General features: G+C 41.9%; 1 protein-coding gene across 1 annotated transcript in view; it reads left to right on the plus strand.

The window, feature by feature from the left end:
• Positions 1-82: 82 nt before the first annotated feature.
• The window catches only part of ILRUN (inflammation and lipid regulator with UBA-like and NBR1-like domains), a 32,240-nt gene continuing 11,992 nt past the window's right edge, over positions 83-20,330 (plus strand). Inside the window, exons 1-3 of the mRNA XM_067310787.1 lie at positions 83-285; positions 15,231-15,385; positions 19,554-19,751. Coding sequence (XP_067166888.1) covers positions 128-285; positions 15,231-15,385; positions 19,554-19,751 — 511 coding nt within the window. The 5' untranslated portion in view covers positions 83-127. The remainder of the gene's footprint in view (positions 286-15,230; positions 15,386-19,553; positions 19,752-20,330) is intronic.

Here is a 20,330-nt window from a genome sequence, read left to right on the forward strand (position 1 = left end):
GCGTCGCCCGCGCCCCCTCCCCCCCCACCCCCCCGCGCGGTGCCTGCGCTCCCCCCTCGCCCCCATGCGGCGTTGAGGCGGCGGCGGCGGAGCGGGGCGGCCCCGGGGCGGCGGGGCCCGCGGCGCCATGGAGGGCATGGACGTGGACCTGGACGCGGAGCTGATGCAGAAGTTCAGCTGCCTGGGCACCACCGACAAGGACGTGCTCATCGGCGAGTTCCAGCGGCTCCTCGGCTTCCAGCTCAGCCCCGCCGGTTGCGCCTTCTTCCTCGACATGACCAACTGGTGAGGGCGGCCCCGAGGGGAGGCCGCGGCCCGGAGCGCGCCTCGGCGGCCCGGGGAGGGAAGGAGGGGGGGGACCCCGAGGGGAGGCCGCGGCTCTGAGGGGCCCCGGCGGCAGGCCGGGCCCGGCCGCCGTTCCCCCGCCCCGAACCGCCTCGCGGGGGGCGGCAGGCCCGGCCCGGCCCGGCGGGGGGGGGGGGGACACCGGGGGGGGGGGCGGCCCCGGGGGCCCGGGGGTGGCGGCGCGGGGCAAACTCCGGGGCGGTGAGCGGAGCTGTGCGCGTTTGTGTGCGGGGGGGGCGCTATCATGGCAGAACCGAGGAGGAAAACGGCAGGACGGGACCGACTTCCTACGCCGGGCACCGCGGTTTGCCTCCTGCAGGGGCAAAGGGCTGCGAGCTGTTAAAAAGTGACTAATGGGCACCGAGGGGGGGTGGCGGGGGGAGGCAGGTGATCCGGCGGACCGAGGAGCTCCTAAAGGGCGCTTCCTCTGCGGGGCGGGAGGGGAAACCGCGCTGGTGAGTTCAGGGGAGGACTGTGGTGCCCGGCCCCTGAAGCGGCCCTCGGAAGGAGGGAAAACTGCGGTGGAAAGGCTGCCTGGAAGTCCTGGAGCTACCGCGGTCTCCGTGTGAAAGTTGCCTAGGCGTTTGGTGAAACTTATCGTCTGCTTGCGAGCTAGGTCTCTCTCTAAAACTCTGGCTTTCGGGATGTATTTTGGCTTTTTCTCAAGGCTCTTTGTCACTGCCCTGGAAGAAGACAGAAGTACATGTAATCGGGGAAGCTGCAACTCGAGGGAAAAATGTGGGAAAAGGGCAATTTCGTGGTGAAAAATAGAAACCAGGAGTGTTAGTGGTGCAGTTAGCCAGTGACTGAAAGAATGTTGTGAAACTACTGCTCTCTGAACTGATGGGTTTGACTCGTTATCACTGCTTACATCATGTAAACCATCTCCGAGGGCTTTGCTGGTGTGTAGGGCATTGATTAAAATGTGACCCTCCTGTTACACTTGCATTTCTTCACTGTTAAAGGATACAGGAGAGTGAGATGTTTTCTATTACAAAAATCATTAACAGGGATTATTTAGCTAATTCTAGTCGCTAGTTTTTCTTAATGGCATAACATCAAATCCAGAAAGATCTGGTTTGATTTTTGGATTCCAAGTGAAGGTCTTGATATCAACAGTTGGAAAAACTTTTGTGAAATCATTGAACTAATAAGAGTTATAAGACAACTTTGTTACCTTTTCCCTTTCTTCTCTTTCTCTCCTCCTTTGACAGTCCTATATTAAATTATATTGGCAAATTTGCCTCTGCAGAGGGAGTAAGGAATTATCAAATAACATGTAACTGCAAAGTGCTGTAATGTGAAGGAAGGTCTGGCTAGAGGAGTTGAGTTTGCTTTGGATAAGTGTTTCACAGCAGAAGATGCTTTTATACTTCATTCATGTTGTGTGAATAATATGAATAAACCTACCTGAACTACATACATTGTTTTCTAACATAATTCCAGCTTTTATGTGATGTTCCTCGGGAGACCCGAAAGCTTAACAGAGCTGTGCTGAGAACTTGAAAGTTACTAGCAAAGATACTATGTATAATCATAGTCTTTCTGGTTTGTGTTAAATAAACTTTCTATTTCGGTATTCTATTTTTTTTTGAAGTAACAATATCTTAAATGCAATCTGATAACTCATGGGGAGTTTTTAAAACATTATATCTTTTACATACAGTTGAAGAAAACCTTAAAATTGGTCAAAACAGCCTTAAATTCATTTCTGAAGTTCGGTGGCTAAACTCTGGTTCTGAAAACAATAAAAGTTTTCAGCTTTTTTTAAGTGTTAGTTGATAAGTCTTGTAGAAGGATGGGAGAGTGTAAAAACTGTTAAATTGGTGTAATGTATACAAGAGTATATACAAAATCAGCTCAGGTTGTAATGGTTACTCTTAGAGTGGCTTAAAGAGAGTTTAGCCTTTCAACAGTGTTGACCTGAGCTAGGTGTGCTGGCAGGTGCTGCTCGTTTTCCTCCTGTGTTCTTGCCTGTGTGCTTCTTCCCTGACCTACAAAATTGTTTGTTGTGCCTGTTACTGTACAGTTTGCAGTTCTGCTGCTGTGTGTCTGTCCTGTTCCCCAGCTTATTAGTATGGCCTTTGGGATATCAGCCTGAATATACTAACCCTGTTCTCCGTCATTGTAAAAAGCTGCATTCAAGACACATTTTCCTTTTTTTGGAAACGCCTTTCGTTTGTCATGTTGTGGGACATTGTGGAAGTTACCTGTGCAATGCACACTGCCCCTAGATGAGGTTAGGCAGTGGCCTACTAGGTCTGATTTTTGTGGTTAGGATCAGAATCTGCTATTGCCAACCTGTCCTGCAAATAATTTGTCTTGATGAGACTATCAAGTCACTTTTTCTTTTGTTGAGGGTATGGCATTTATCTTCAATGATGATCCTTTCACTCCATATGTATCAGGATTTATGTTCATCTGTAGGAAATAGTGAGGGAGTTCACAGCAGGGACAAGAGAAGTGTGCTTATTTGGTAGACTGAATTCCTCATTTTAGCTCTGTTTAGCTCTATTCTCGTCTATGGGTTAGTTTAAATAAATAAATGATTTTCACTATAACTTTTTTCACAAGAGTGGCAAGCTGTTGTTTGAGGATAATTATATAGTAATCAGACCTCACGCTACTTCCTTGTGCATCTTTGAAATATTGTGTGGTAAGTAATCTGAGCTGTAATGTGTTTTGAAAGAGTATTTCCAATAGTATCATTAGTAATTGTGTTTAACATGCTTAAGATGAATTTGCAAGTCTACTGGGAGAGATGAATTATTTTAAAATAGCTTTTTTCAGGTAATTTGGGGAAAAGAAGTAGTGCTTGACGGTGGAACAATAGGGACTTGCTTGTAAGTAGCCTTTAAAAGTCTGTCCACTTTTCCACTTTACCTACAATTGCTCAGTGCACTTTCTAAGTATGTGGCAGACTTAGGACAGTATTAAGAACCTGCTGGCAGGTTTTATTAGCAATATTACAAAAATGCTTTAGGTGGAACATGTGCATCCCAAGTTTCTGAGACTGTTCCTTGATCTGCAAGAAATACAGGTTAAACACTTCAGTGTGTTGTCTTTTTCTGTTATTTATTAAACAGTTTCCTAGGCCTCTCTTTAATAACACATTGAATTCTGTGTTTGGACTGCTTTAATTTCTTAGCTTTCTGCTGTGGTACATGAATCCAACTTTGTCCTTTCTGTGTGTCCTGGCTGTATATTCTTTCAGGGCAGTACACATCATCCTGTTGTTTTTTTTTGTTGTTTTTTTTTCTTTTTTTTTTTTGTTAGGAGTTCAGAGGTTTTAAAGTGAGAGCTTGAGCTTTCACTTTTGGACTTTGGACTTTTGCCTAGCACCAAAAGTTAACTGCTCCAGAAGATGTCTTGGCACTGAAATATTTCTTCCTGGAGGAGAAAGCATAGGCAGTGTAGTTGGAGGGCATTTTGCTGCCATTGCATCTAGGATAAAATCCACCCTCCATTAAATGGCATACTTAACTATCCCTCTGTTCCCTTCCCCCCTTCCAGATGTTATGTAATCCGGCAAACCGGGTGCCGGCATGCTGAAGTACATCCAACACCATTGGTTTAAGGGAGGGGGCTTAGTGGGCTGTTAGAAGTGATTTTTGTGGTAAAGTTAAGTTCCAGGTGTTGACAACAACTCTTCAGTGTTATGTGATAACATGGTTGGAACGTGTCTGAACTTGTCTGGAGTCAGTAATGTCTAATTCTATCTACATAAGAAACTCCTCTTGAAGAGCATTTGTGTCAATGTTTTAAAATTTTAGAATGTTTAGGCCAGACAGTTAACGCTGAATGAATTTGCACTGGAATCCCTACTAGCAAACTTTCCAATACAAGAACAGTTGTGGATCTCTGGATAGATGGAACCAGAGTATATTCAGCTTTCTGAAAGCAGTAGCAAAACAAAAGTTCTTAAATAAGTGCCTAGCACTTACTGGTTATTAGCAGTATGGATTAAAGTGTAAGAGCAGAAGAAACTTTACACATCTTATTATTATTATTATTTTAATATCTAGTTACAGCCTGCTTTGTGAAAATCATTGAATTCTTCCTGAGCTGATATGGAAACTGTACTGTAACAAGGAAGGGGAATTTTTCTTAACTGGAGAGTATACCAGCTGTGGTGAGGGTGAGAGGTTGCAGAATAAGACTTGGAGCTTCTTTAATTCTAGGAGAAAGTGAATTAATTTGAGTCAAAGTAGCTAGTAATGCTGGATTTGAAATTCATATTTCAGCACAGTTGGCTGTGAAGGGATTCCTAACTTGGAAGACTCACTTTAATGATTGTATAATTCAGTAATTTACATGTAAGGTTTGTTTACATTTTTTTCATTTCTGTTTAGAAAGCTGTTTTTTTTTTTTTATTTAGTAGGTGTGAAATCTAGTTGAATTTTGTCAAATAATGGTTTCCATTGTGCATTTAAAAATATTGTTTTTTTGGTCTAGCTTTCTGGTCAAAAAGGTATCTTTTAAGGTGATCTTTTCATAAGACAGATTTGGTCTGGAGGAACCGTTATTTTTGCTTGTAGCTGCAACATGGTTTAACTAGTACTTGGAGGATGAAGATGTGCATAGAAATATTTATGAATTACCTTTCTACTTTATCTCTGAAATTACTACAGAAATCTGCTATAAAACCTCTTCTCTTACCAAATTGTGTAAGATGTAGGGCATTTCTGTAGGTATGAGTGAGGGGAGCTGATATGAGGTAGGGATTAACTTGTGGTAGGGCTGATTTTTACATCAGAAATCTGAAATTTTCTCTCTTAGTAGTGAAAATGTATCTAGTATTTCTGTACAATTGTTTTATTAGTCCTGGAGAAAAGCTCCTGCCTTAAAAATACATTTTTGTCGCTATGGGTGTGCTGTTTAGGATGTCCTTAATTCTTCATATCAGATGAACCCCCTATGTTGCCTAGAAGTGGATGCAGTTAATCGGGAGTCTGAAGACATGTTTTAGCTATTAGATTTTTTTTTTTCATTGCTTTTACTAAATGCTTAATTTCTGTTTTCTAGCACAGAAGATATGATGATACTGTCAGTAGTACTCTGCTCTGTGGCTGAAAGCATATGCGTTAATATTTGATATTAGTGCTGGAGTATAGGCACAATACAGAGAAATACTCCAAATATATTTAGATAGGACAGCTGGACATACAGCATTTAACATACAGACTCAGATCAAAAGGAGTCACTCACACATCATGTGTTCCTCATATCATCACATCCTGTACTTTCCCAACAGTCCTGGTCTTGATTTTTAAACCCTGCAGATATTTGCAGAACCATCAAAAAAAAAAGGGGGGGGGGGCATTCAAATGTCCTCTGTTACAGGCTGTTGGACTGCTTTTCAGAAGAAGCTGTCTCTGTGTCAGGAAGAACTTGGGTTGGAAATGCTCTATCTCGGAGCTCAGGCATAAGCAGGTTACCATACGGTGTCCAAAGGATACAACTAGTCTTGCGTAGGCAGGTCCGTCCTCTTCTCTCAACTTGATGTAATAAGCTTTCTGCCATTTACTGTAGTCAAAGAGTTAGCTCGTACATAGAACAAGTCCTCATATGGTAACTTTTTTCTTTTTCCTTCGTATAGTTGTGTGTCCTGTTTCAAAGATCAATGGAAAGAACATATGCAGAAGGCAAATATAGACATACGAAGTCAGACTGTGCAGCCATAAAGTTTTAGGCGTTACCCATCAGGATATGAATATTGAGATGGAGTGTGTAGTCTTAGCTGCATCTGTCTGCACCATCAAACCTTTTATCATGTGGTTTTATCAAAAGCCAATTTTATTGATTACAATATGGCTCTACATGTTTGGTTTGGTGGAGGGGTTCACTATAGATAACTGCTGCCATTAAAATATCTGCATTTTTATTCCAACCCTTACTTCAACACCAGCAAAACCCCAAGAATTTGGCTGATCTCTTGAATCAAATCACTGCTTTCATACTACTTTTATAATGTTCTTTAGATACAAATATACACTTCTGTTATTGATTAAATACTTCTGATCTATAAGATTAGATCTTATAGATCTAATATGCTGTTAAGATTTGTATCTGTTGTACAAGTCTTGAGGAAAAAGTTTGTTACTGATATTTATATCAAGACCTTTTCTCTATTTTTTTATTTGGAGATCTTGAATGAAGTGTGAATTACTTGGTTTCTAACATTTCCTCTGTTATTTGAAGGCAGAGCAGTGTTGATGATGTCCAGTAAACTAATCAACTGCTATCAGAGAATTCCATCTGATGAAAAATTGATGTTTTATTGCAGTATCCTAGAAATTGGAGATTGAAGTGGGCTATTGGGTCACCTGCTCCATTTCCTTTAGTCTCTCTTGGCTGGTCAGCTGTTGGCAGTTGCTTCTTAGAAAAATCTATTTTTCTAATAGTTCTCCAAGGGCTGATCAATAAGCACCCAGAAACTATCTGGTTACATTTACTGAGGTTTTCCTCTTTTTCTCCACATGTGAGAAGTCAAAGGGAAAGTAGGATAAAACAACAAAAGGTTGGATTTTTCTCATCCCCCGAAATAATAAATATAAACCCTTTTTTTTGTCCGTATAAGCATTGTTGGATTTGCCACAGAGATTTATGCCATCCCAAGTAGGGAGTTGTGATATGTGTGCTTTACCTTAGAAGAGTTCAAGGATTCATGCTGTCCATGTTTTGTCTGCTCCTTGTCTCAGTCAGCAGGACTTCTGTCACTTACCTTTTGCTAATCCATATTCCGATTAATCTGAGGAAAACTTCCCCAGTGCCTTGTATAAGTCTCAAGCTTAATCTCAGTACCCCTTTCCTTCTGAGAGGGTTGTGGGGGGGATCTCAAGTCCTCATATCATGGAGGAGGCAGGAGACCTGAGACAAAATGAGCTTTTAAGTAAATCCTTCTTCTTCCCTGGAAATTTCTTTCGGTTAGTTAAGTGCTCATCCAGGCATCTAGGAAGGAAGTGATAGTGGCAGGCGGGAAGTCATACTACTTTGCTTCTCTTCTTCCTATATATAAAACAGTCTGGTGTTATTTATGCACCTCAATAAATAGCAAGTGTTTTAAGTGACCTATGTCTTAATCTGGCTCTAGTCCGATTAATATTTGCAGATGATGTCCATTTGAACTTCATATGGTGAGAGAGGTGAAGCACTAGTTTTAAGAAATCGTTCAGGGTTTTGAAAAAGTTAAGCAGGTAGTAGGGAATGGGGAAGATGATGATTTAAATATGAAGGCATTCTTGCTCTGAAACTGCTGATGAACTGCTGCCCTTATGGGTGGAAAAGAGTACTGTCTCTACAGCACAGAGACAGGCCTGGTAGCTCTTGAAGTACTGTTGCCAAAATGTCAGGGCAGCGGCAGTCTCCAGGTATAGCTGCCACTAAGCAATGCGTAGATAGGGTCATTCATACTGTATGCCTGGGGGGCAGAAAATAGTGTTTTAAGTGCCTTAATCCATTGTGGCTAACTTAAAGCATAGAGGATGTCTTTTTAGTACGTTAACTATTGTAGAATTGCATCTGTGGTGTCCACAACTGTCCCTTGATGCTACTAAAGTAATGAAACCGTAGCATTGGTTAACCAGTCAAAAGCTATTTTCTTGGACAGCTTTTATTCAGTGTACTAAAAGAAAAAAATAAATTTCTTCTCCAGAATAACTCAAATATTTGACCTGATTATTCTGAGGAAAAGGTAGACTTAAAATATATTAGATTGTATTTTTAACTATAAATTATACTATAATTAAATTGTGCTATGCTCTTGAGTTGCAGAACTTCTAAAAATTGGGTGCACGTGATATGGAAATGTAAGCAGACAACTGTAACAGAAGGAATTGGGCACAATATAATTTTAGTCCAGCTGGACTGCCTTACATGCCTCAACTTGTTCTCAGACAGTTTCTGTAGCTTAATCCCCCTTTACTTTAATGCAGACAATTATAGATTGGTGACATAGTTTATGCTGAGGAATTAGTAGTTACGAGACTCTTTTGTGTACTGGCAGCTCTTGATTACTTTCCACTGTGAAGAGCTTGTTGCCTATTTTGAATGGCAGCGAGTAGAGAGCAACTCCTACTGGGACATTCTCAAAATATTTTACCGCACACTTAAAGCTCCTGACCACCTGCTTTAGGAGGGTTCAGCTGCTGGGATGGCTGTGTGGGCTTGTGCTTCTAGCAGCCTTGTCGTATGGATTCTGTCATCGAGACTGGCTGCCATTGTTTGGCAAGATGCAATGCTCAGCCGAGTGCAGTGACTGTGATAATGGTGAAGTTGTCAATGTGTGCGTTTGTACGTACATAACAGCCTCTTAAAGGAAAGTGATTTCCTTTGGTGGTTTAGAGAGCGGCCCTGAAAACGGTGTACCTCTTCTGTGGGTTCTCAGTTTCTTTCCTTGTGTTGTCACCGCACAGAGTACGATACTGCTTCTCTCATCACTGCAGGTTTCTCTGTTCGTCCTGGAATATCCCGTTTGTATTTTGGACCTGGCTGTTTGCAGCTGAGGCATTGAAATGTTTTTTGTGGCTTCATGTAAGAGAATGCATAAGCTTCAAATTAGCCAGGTGTTTCTCTTTTCTCCTTCAGCTGTGTAAGTTTAGCTTACAGCTTCTGACTTCCCTCTGTGGTCCTTCTGGCTCATCTAAAGTCTTATAAGGTAGTTCCCCAAACTCATGGTTTTGTGTAAGAGAGGTCAAGAATGAAGATATCTGATATATGAGTTTGGCTTTCAGAAAGAGTGTCTGTTGAAAGCTATTCACTGATTAAAATTTCCAGTCTTTCAAATCATCTTGAGACTTTCTACTTAATTGCCATGTGTCATCTCTATTGAAAATGTTTGCATTAAAAACTCCAGGTGAGAGTGCTTCCCTGTGGTGGAATGAATACATTTCCTGCATCTTCTTCCCTCCCCCTCCAGTAATCCTCAGCCTTCTCTAAGGCTGAGGCATCTCCTACTTCAGAAGCAACACAATACCTATTCAAGATCTCCCAGCTCACACTATTATCATTCAAGCTCCCTAATAGCTGAGGCAAATAAAATCCAAAGATGATACTGGACACTAAGCATGTCAGGGGCAGAGCAGAAGAGTGTACTGAGGATTGACTCATTTGGAAGTGCTCCATATACATTTTTAGTCTCTCCCACCTGTATCATGTGGTGATGTTCCATTTTTTTAGAAGTGAGAATTTATCCATCTGCTGCACTTTCTCCTCTTGCACATTTCTTTCTGTTCTTAACAGTGGACACCTTACGGAGTATTATGGTGCCTGGTTACATACTGGATTTGGAGAAGGAGAGGAAAAAATCTGTGAAGACTGAGGATTCAGTTACGGAAGAATACAAAGTGTTCTATGCAAAATATTATATTCTTGAGATTTCACTGTTCTCTGCTATTACTGCTTGTTTTTTGCATTGCATGTTTGCAGAAGGATGACACCTGAGTTGTTGTTTTCATGACATATTCTACCTTATGTGAGTATCAAGAATATACAGTACTCATTGCGCATTGGACCCTTGCCTGTCTTTAAAGTGAGAGCTCTGTGGAAAGCCACAGAGGGCAGAATGTAACTGGGCATTCACTTTATTAATTTGTCAGTGTTTTCTACTTGGCTTAACATCCTCAGCTTACTGTGTGTGTATGGCTTAAAGGCTATATCCTGTGTAAAATTCTGAATTGAGGGCTATGACCTGTGCGTGGCTAAATGGGTATTTCACTGAAAAGTGTAACCTTGTTTTTCTTCCTGACAGGTCAGGAAAATAAGATCACTAGAAACTTTCCACCCCTGTTTTAGCTAGTAATAGGTGATGTAGCTGTAGGAACAGGGAGGAGCTAATAAATCCAAACCAAAGAGACTGTTTGTCTTTTATAGGATCTTTCATCAGAGATTAGCAAAGAATTTGACAACAAATGAAAAATTACAAGCTTCCTATAACATTTATAATTATGATTTTAATCATTATTTTCCATTGTAAATGTTATTTTTTGAGAATTCTTACATTCCACAAAAATGCATTAGAGAATTATCTTTTCAAATTAGCCTTCACATCATAAGGGATTTTTTTCTTCCTGTGGTTCAGATCTTGAAGCTGCTGGATTGAAAACAAAACCAAAATACCATTCTGTGCGTAGTGGTTGGGAAGAGAGGTGTTGTGGGAAGGCTGCAGTTGCTGGACAATACACGATTCTTCCAATTCACTTTACCTATTTTGAAAATACTTGTTTGACAGGATTCTAGTGTCCCTTGTATGTTAGAATTGCCTATTTATGTTGCTTTCCTTCCAAGATGCTCGAGTCATATGGAGGAATGGTGGAGATATGTTGAAAGAGTTGTACGTTTTATTGGCTACAGAAGGATTAGGTATTGTGCGTACGTTCTGCTTTGCGTAAGGGCGCAGTAGGCCAGTTCTGTGCCTCAGTTTCTTCATTCTCATAACAAGGAATCTGATTCAGTTAATACCAAAAAATATTTCCAATTGCCCCATGTGTGTAAATCCCACGTATAGCTTTTCTCTTGCATATTTTCACAATTGTTAGGCTGTAGAAGGCGGCTTCTAGTTTGTGAATTGATTTGGAAGAGTTTCTTTTACTTTTGAATACTGCATGGTGACCTACTTAATTGGGAGTAATTACTGTCTAAATATATTAGTTTAACATAACAAGAGGCTGTCTGGAAAAAAAACTGGAAGGGAAAGAATGGCTCAAGATAAACCACCTCTTTGCAAACACTTAAGAGTTGTTAAGGGACATCTCCAGAGCTATTAGCAGAGAAGTTTTAACTTCACTGTTATAATACAGCTCCTGAGGATTGAAACAGAGCAGCAGAGCAAAAGAATAGATTTCAAAAGAAACGCGTTCTCGGGTCTGTGGGTAGCATTTTGTTGGAGAAACACTTGATATGTGTAAGTGTGTAAGTCGTTGTGACGCCCTTGGAGAGGAAAGAATGGGATAGCCACAGTTCGATGGGAGGGATTTAGTTGATACTATGGAGCTATAATCTTTATCTGCTATCTTCCCTGCCCCTCCCCTTCCCGAAATATTGCTCTATGGGCTAAGATTGAACACTGTTTTGATTTACACGTGTCTACCTAGTCACTACAGTGACTTCTGATTGCAGACCTTTCTTCAGGAGTTTAAGGCCAGATCCTGTCAGACCTGCTTTGTGAGTACGGTTGAGCCACAAAGTATTGCAGGCCAGGTCTGCTGTAAAAATGGAAAAATTGCTTAATTTAGGAAAGGTAAGTAGGGCCCGACACCTGAAGGGCTATGTTGAGACAGAGGTATGGCCGTCCCTGTAATTAGGATAGATCAGTCAGGTAGATTACACTGGCTGAATGTGGCGCACTCATCTTGCAGCTTCAAAGTTGTTCAGTTGTAATAGTAATTTATCATATGTGGCAGAGAGTAAGTGAAGCCATGGAAAGCTGGCTGATCAGTAAAGTTGTGGGAGAGATTTAAAGTACAGTGAGATGGCTTGGCAGTGCTGGCAAAGCGAAACAGCTTTAGATGGAGCTGCTTTAGTGTGGTGCAAGTCATAGCCGGGAGGAGTAAAACAGGGAGGGTAGGCAGGGATGGATGGGTAAGCAGAAGCTTTTGGATGATAAGCCCTCCTTATCAGGTTTAACTTTTCATACCTGACCCTAAAGCATATGCAGTTGGTGCTAGGCAATTATAAGTGGGGCATGATAGTAAAGATCCTAAAAAAACAAACAAACAAAAAAAACAAATTGGCAAATTTCAGGGCTTTCCCTGGAGAGACCTTCTCTCTTATTAAGGCTTGCATTCGGTTGTAAACTCCCATAATGTTGACCCTGTGGTAGAAAGATGGTGGCTGGATGCATTTCATGTCAACCGCAAGCACCTGCAAATAAGCGGGTTGCAAATGGCTTGCTGGTGTAGCCATCTGAAAATGTTACTGGCTTTCCAAAAGGAGGTGCTGCATTCAAACTAATACTTGGGGATTTTTTGGGGGGGGGGGTTGGGGGAGGTAAGAGCAGTGTCTCTTGGAAGGAGTGCTTAAACAAAGCTCGCAGTGATAACGTTGCTTTCTCTGCTGCTGGTGTAACCGGAGAACACGAGCTCACGGCGTGAGCGCGGCGGGGATCTCGCAGCAGAGTGCTGCCGCTCGGCCTCTCCGCCGCTATCTCCGGGCCTGTCTGTGTCAGGGAACCTGAACTTCGGATCTGCTTTGTCATCCTGACTCCGGCCCTCGCTACTTTCAATTTCTCTTTAGTTTCTGGAAGCTTCCCTGTAAATCTCTAGTGGGAAGGCCAAGAAGTGTCCAAACAAACAAAAGGGCTCGCTCCCAGCAAAACCTGCTTGTGCACCGAAACGGCGAGAGCAGGAGGGGAGGGGTGGTGACACCTGATCCCACAAGGGCGGCAAATCTGTTTTTCAGCAGGTATTCTTCTTTAGTTAGTTTTTAACTAAATGCTGCGGTGGACTGGAGTTGTTTCCCAATGGCAAAGCAAGCAATGAAATATGACACAGGGAGGGGAAGAGAGTTGGCAGAGGGCCTATGTGCACAAATAGCCCACTACCTTTTGAAGCATATTTACAGCCAAGCAAACAAAAAAACAGTGCAGGCTGCCTCACAAAGAATTACAGTAGAAATCTTCCCCTCGCAACTTTAATGTTTTCTTTCTTCGTAGTGTAAATAAAATATCGTTACTGCTGATCCCAGCATCATGACACACGAGATGATGTGCGGCGTTTGAAAATGGATTTATGTAACGGTGAATTAGGAAGGGAAAGAGCAGTGCTGCTGTCTTTTGTCGCTGGATTGCCGTAATAGAGGGGAGAAATTTTAGTGAAAACTGAACTCTAGATCGTAGTGTTATCTGGTTGAGTGAACAGGAGTCTCCTGGCACGGCCCCATTGTGAGTTATGTAAATCTTGTGCAGTGTATAAGCAACAGGCGGCTGGTGACGTAAAACCGAGCATTTGTCTCTATTTATTGGCTAATGTGACATGCACCCTTCCTGTAGCATTTGACTGAGCTGGCTGTATTAAATATAGCCCTGACACTCCTAGAAAATGCCTAGAGCTGAATAATGTCTTCTGGTCTGAAATTTATTGTTCTAAAGGTAAAAATCTTGCATGGTGGCTCTTGGGTTTCATCTTAGGCTTGAAGTCCGTTCTGTGATAATGGTGAAAGGTCTCACTGTAAGTCTTAATTTGCTGAATTTGGCAGTCACGCTAGCCATGTTGTGCAGAACATTCCTCCAGGGCCTCCTGATGCATTGGATATGTTTGGGGAGACTTATCAGGATGTCAGTGACTCCTGCAGTTAATGCAGCGAGATTATCTTCTGTCAGTGGTGATGGATTACCGAACTGATACATCCGTTCAGGTCCTCTTTGTCCCATCCTGGGTGGCTCTCGGATCTGCCTGATAGTGCCATTACCCCCTTTGACCTGAGCTCCGGTGTTATAGTTACTCTTTGGGTCTCTTGTGTTTTCTGCAAGGAGAAATCTGTGGTATTTCTCCAAGGCAGTTCTGTTTTTACACAGGATATGTCTGATTTTTTTTTTCCTTGAACACTGTAGGAATTGAACAGGAGGCAGTTGGTTTGCTCACCGCTCCAAGCCCCTTTCCAGCTGGCAAGCTATCCAAAAAGCCCTGTGTTTGCTCTTTCTCAGGGTCATGCTGCAAATGTTTCTCTTGCTTCACCTTGGCTTTTTTGGCTTCAGCTTAGACACAGGACACTCCACCAAACAATACCAACCCTCAATAAATCCTCTTACCTCTATAGTGCAGCTTCTGACAGGCTTTCTACATGGCTTTGTTTCAGTTCTTTGGGGGTTTTTTTTCTTCCCCATCTTGCTCAAAAAGGGAGCATAACTATTTGTAGTCAAGAATAAGAACCAGTTGTTATGCCCTTTGCTTCTGGTGAGATTTTATTCATCTCTCTTCTCACGGCACCTACTCACAACATGTAAATTTAGGGCCACAGCCTCACAGACAGGCGTAAACAGAGGAATTGCATGACTTGCCCAGCACTTATATAATAACTTAATAGTATATCGTGGAACAGCAGCTAAGACTCATGAATCTGCTTCCTGTTTGACTGCTCCTCTTTTTAAATTAATTATCATGAGTTTCAGCTACCCCACGTCTCAGGAATCAATAGCATTTGTAGCTCTCTGAATAACTTAATATAGCACAGACTTCCACCGTCGTTTGTCTTTATTCAATAAGAACTTTTATTTGAGCTGGTTTATAAGTTTCTTTAAGCTGTGACTATCTACAGCCGAGCAGGCACTTAATGGCTAATAAGTAGCCATAGAGTACCCATGGCTCATACATGACCATATATTTCAAAAGCAGCAGAGCTTGAGCTCTTATCCATAGCTACTGATGCACCTTTGGCCTTGAGAGTTATCATAAGTGTGTTCTTTGTGTTTTGTTCATCCCGTGCTCCTTTGGACCTTTTGTGCCAAAATAAAACAAAAAGATTCAGTTTACTTGAAGTTATCTTTAGGAAACAAGGCCTGTGTAAAGAAACAGCCCTGATGTTTACATACCGCTGCACAGCCATTCCCTCTGTCTCTTGAACTTCTTGGCAAACTTCATAAGGAGCTAATGGGGTAGAAACCTCAAACTGAATTACAAGATTTTCAATGAAAATAGGAAGCTGAGTAGGAAAGTAGTCCAAAATACTGTCCCTACCAAGTGAAAGACTGGTTTGAGCTCAGTTATCTTGGAGGATTCACATGTGACAGAGACAAAAACTTTAGGAAGATGTGAGCAGCAGGTCTAATATAGTATGAATAACATTTTTGCTTACCTGTTTAGGGCAAAATACATAAACCTGTGCAAAGGACCTTGACCCACCTGTCCTTAAGATTGTGTTTTTATTTATTTATTTATTTATTTGCTTTCTAGGAATTTACAAGCCGCCATTGGAGCCTACTATGATTTTGAGAGCCCAAATATCAATGTACCCTCCATGTCCTTTGTTGAAGATGTCACCATAGGAGAAGGAGAGTCCATCCCTCCTGACACCCAGTTTACAAAAACATGGAGGATACAAAACACAGGTAAGTCTTTTAGACTTGAGCTAAACCATGTCGTATGTTTTATGTGATAAGGATGGCACATGCAATGGAAGAGATGCTAAGTTAAGGCAGGAGGTTTGTGTGCACTTTAAGCTGGTGTTGAGCAGCCTTGTTACTGAAAGAGGTAGGCTGCCAACCTATGCAGATCCCCCTTTTTGTATCAGCACAAATGTTTTGTGTCTAGATGTGCAGCTTGGTCAGTTCCCTAATCTTGTTCCCTGTGCTGTCACAGTAGCAAAAACTCTAGGAAGCCTCTTTAGCAAGAGACAGGTAAAAAGAAAATGCAATACAAGCCAACTTTTTATGGAAACTGTTGAATCTGAGAATAGACTAAGAACCCTTAAGCAGTCATGTTTCTGATCACTTGACACAAACAAATGGAATAATTTAAGTCAGTGGAGAGATCCCTTTTAATCTCAAAATCTTTTAGCTCATGAGCAGCCTATATATTATAACCACTCTTTGTCGCACCATTTTTCTGAATGTCCCCATCATTTGGTATTTGCACTCTCTGTAGAACTATGTTCTTTGTGGCAGAGGCAGTGATGCAATGATCTAACTGAGAAGAGATGACTGGTAATGTGGCAGGTACCCTTTACTTTTAATACACTTAAAACAGAAGTGTGTGCTCATGTTTTGGGAGGATGCAAGGCTGGAGAGACCACATTCCAGTATGAGATAAGTCAAAACAGTGACTGGAATCCAGGAAGTGAGACTAGGCAAAATATATTCTCAGTATTTAATCTGTTGGGATGTACTTAGAGGGAAAGAAAAAAAAATCCATGGATGCAAAGGGAAATACCTTGTCTTCAAGTGTTGCAATGACAGGATGTTGCATGAATATTTAACCTGTGTGTCTGAATTTAATTGACCTGCTGGCACTTTTGTAAAGAAGAATGATAGCACAACAAGGCTTAATATTATGAATCATCATGAGTAAACTGCAGTTGTGTTAATATTTTTACTTGTAAATAGCTGCAGTGCTTGAGTACTGTACAGATTTATGCTAAATATCGTAGTATAACAAACATTAAAGCCATACTAAAAAACTAAGGGTATTTGATCAGGACATCAGAGGTGAGAAGAGATGTCTTCCTCTTCCCTCCCTCCCCCTAGTATAAGCCTTAATTTATAAAAACTATATTCTACAGAGAGGGCATAATTATTTCTTTTCACTTTTTCTATTTAGTTGACTCAGTAAAATGGAAAGATGGTGGGTATAGCTTACTCGACCTCCAGTAATGTGCAAAATTGGCTGGCAAATATTTTAGAATCATGCCTCAAATCACAGAATCACAGAATCACAGAATCACTGAGGTTGGAAGGGACCTCTGGAGATCATCTAGTCCAACCCCCCTGCTCAAGCAGGGTCACCTAGAGCACATTGCACAGGATTGCATCCAGGCGGCTTTTGAATATCTCCAGAGAAGGAGACTCCACCACCTCTCGGGGCAACCTGTTCCAGTGCTCTGTCACCCTCACAGTGAAAAAGTTTTTCCTCATGTTAAGATGGAAGTGTCTGTGTTTCAGTTTGTGCCCATTGCCTCGCGTCCTGTCGCTCGGCACCACTGAAAAGAGTCTGGCCCCATCCTCTCGACACCCTCCCTTCAGATACTTGTACACATTGATAAGATCTCCTCTCAGCCTTCTCTTCTCCAAGCTAAACAGGCCAAGCTCTCTCAGCCTTTCCTCATAAGAGAGATGCTCCAGTCCCCTAATCATCTTTGTGGCCCTTCGCTGGACTTGCTCCAGTAGTGCCACATCCCTCTTCACAGAAGCAATACAAGTCTTACAAATGTAGCAAATTTGACAGATCCTGTACCTCCACTAGTAACATCCTAGTTTGTGTGTTGTGATTATTCTGGTTTTGCTCCTTTCAGTCTCCTTCCTCTCTTGTTCCTCTTGTCTCCTTTCCTGCATGCAAATCCAGCCTTAATTTAATATCCTAGTTTTAGCAATGTTTCATTGTTCTTGGGATGTTTGACCTCCTGAAAGCCATGGATCTTTTAAATTGAAGAAAAGGAGTTAATCTTGACTTAAAGTTCCTGGCAAGGCCAAAATGTATTTTGGCCTCTGTGTGGGTTAAAGCTCAACTTCTTAAGAAGTACATCTGTAGTCTAACATTGGTGCTGAGGGCCAAATCTTGTTAAAACCATGCTGTTGAAGCATGTTTTAGTTGCATCCAAATTCGCATACAGTGTTATGACTGCAGTTTACGTAGGACCATAATATTTTAAAACCATTTTAAGGTTTAATTGAGATATGATATCAAAGGACTACAGTGTTTCCAGATAATATCTGCTTGTTAGGTAGATAACTGAAGTAAAGCCGAGGTTTTTAACGACTCTTCAGAAACCCTTGATTAAATGACTTCAGTTCTAGAACACAAAATACCTGAGGCATGTGTCACTGAAGTGTCCAGTGTCTGACGAGCATGGCAAGCAGAGCTTTTGAGAGATTGTCAGTTTTAAGCAAGCAATAAGCTAGTTTCGATCAGGTTTTCGTATGTGTTATTAAAAACTAATACCCTGCTCTAATACCTTCCACAGGACTCTGCTTTGCTTGTCTGCCAAAAGACCAGTTTGTATAGTAGAACCATTGCTGAAAGAGCAGCAGGATTTAACAGACTTATTTCCTCTTCCCACTCTACCCCCAGCTGCTGCTGGCTTTGCAGGACAGTTACTACAATTTATCATCTCCTGAGAGATTCGTGTACTGAAATAGAATGACATAATCATCATTTCATTTTATGGGGCTTATCAGTTGCAGCACTCTAGGCACCTTGCAAGCCTAAAGCCATTAAAACCGATAAAAATCACATAAATTATTTAAACTAAACCGTGTTGCTGGGCTGCCAACCCTTTCAGATGAGACTTCATACTCAACTCCCACACACTATAGCGTGAGGTCAGTTAATCGCTCGGCTCCTCTTTCAGAAACCTTCCTATCTCAGTACTGTTTCCAACTGTAGCAATAGCCCCCATGCCGAATATCCCATATTGTTTATTCATATCGTGCTCGCTCTGCTAGATAGTACATTTTGCACATCAGGACTCGAATAGAAAACCAATCCCTGCCATGTCTTCCCTGAAGTGTCTACTGGGATTAAATTATCAGGCAAGCTGTTGCAAAGGATGCTTTTTGAGGTAACCTTAGGTCAGATCAGCATCCACTGTCCTTGCCTCGGAATAGACTTAGAGTGGTTCCAAGCTTCTTGGTGGTTCAGGGTTTCCTTAACTGCTTCCACCAACCTTAGGCAAGCAGCAGTATTCCCAAAGTCATTGGCTCAGTCCTGTAACATCAGGGCATATGCAAAAGAAAATTCTGCTAAACTGTTCTTTCGTGAATCTCTAAAAAACTTTCCTTTTTGTCTGTCCCAATACTTATCTTTGCTGGAGTCTGCTGTGTTTGCACCCAGTAACTGTTTTCTATATGTCTTCAGATAGCCAGGTCACACTGTCAGTCCCAGTATCTGCAGTCTAAATGTTGGTCTTCGCAAATAAAGCGTATGTTCACCATTTCACCTTTGCATAGGGCTGGGAGAAGGGTTTGTGCAAGAAGGGGAAATAAATCCATTTAGAAAATAGTACTAGCTCCTCAATTATAATTCAAACTATTAGTGTCTCCTGAGACTGCCAGCAGACTGCAAAAGGAGCGACTCCCTGAAAAAATTTTCCAGCACTGTATATTAATAGCACATATTGTGAAGTTGCAAGGCTCAGGAGCTGTAGGGAGGCAAAAAGAAATGAGGAAAAACTAGGTCTGGACCTCGTCTTTGTCTCTAGCATTGCTAAAATATATGCGAATATCAGTTATGTTGATTTTTTTTTTTTTTTTCAGTTGTTACACAGTGTAACAGCTAGGACTTTGAGGATTTTTCTGTGTGAAGAAGAGCTAGAGATTATTTAAAGAGAAATATGAATTCTCCTGCTGGTTGCACAGTGGACCAGTTATGCCTTGTCTGAGAAATGTATTCTTCCACGTCCATTGCTGGCTTCCACATCCGTTGCTGGTTACGTACAGCTTGATATTCCTTTGACTGTTCAACAGTTGCACAACTGTTTTAATAAGCCTGTTTTATCCCTTCTCATACAGACAGAAAGCTTTTCCTGGTGTGCTGTCATTAATTCTTTCTTCTGCTTAATCCTAGGGACAGAGGCGTGGCCCCCAGGGGTTTGTCTGAAGTATGTTGGGGGAGACCAGTTTGGCCATGTGAACATGGTGATGGTCAGGTCCCTGGAGCCCCAGGAGATTGCAGACGTCAGCGTTCAGATGTGCAGCCCCAGCACAGCAGGAATGTATCAGGGACAGTGGCGCATGTGCACTGCCACAGGACTCTATTACGGAGGTGAGTGCTTCCCTTTCTGGCCCTTCAGGCTTCTCTTCATAATGCTCCCATTGCAGGTGGAATAGATGTTCCTGCTGGCCCCTTGCAGACGCTCTCCTGATGTGTAAATGGTAATTTAGCCGTACACTTTACTTGTGTGATTTATTGCGATGGCTGTTGACACGTTACTACCCTCTGCGAAGATACAGCTGACTGTGAAGGTCCTTGGTTTCCATTCTGTAAGCGCTGTGCTCTAAAAATCGGATGGCCGGTGCCCACTGCATTTAAACCTGAAGGACACAAAATGTGCATTCTGTAAGCTTTGACCAAGCGCGGAAGGCAGAAGTCTGCCAGCTCTGAGACTAAATATAGAAAATAGAATAGAGGAAACATTAAGCGAGCTGCTTTGTTTTCTTGGTCAGCACAGGTTTGTTTTCTAAACTCTGGAACAAATTGCAGATTATACAAAGCTCTGGAGAATAAAGGGACTTGCACGGTTCTTCTTGAGACTCTTACCCAGCCGGTCCTTGTCCGGATTCTTTCTGAGTTACCCAGTGCTGAACATGGTGAACTAAATACAGACACAAGAACTTTTCAAGT

This window comes from Apteryx mantelli, chromosome 25 (assembly GCF_036417845.1).
Source record: "Apteryx mantelli isolate bAptMan1 chromosome 25, bAptMan1.hap1, whole genome shotgun sequence".
In the NCBI taxonomy this organism is placed as follows: domain Eukaryota; kingdom Metazoa; phylum Chordata; class Aves; order Apterygiformes; family Apterygidae; genus Apteryx; species Apteryx mantelli.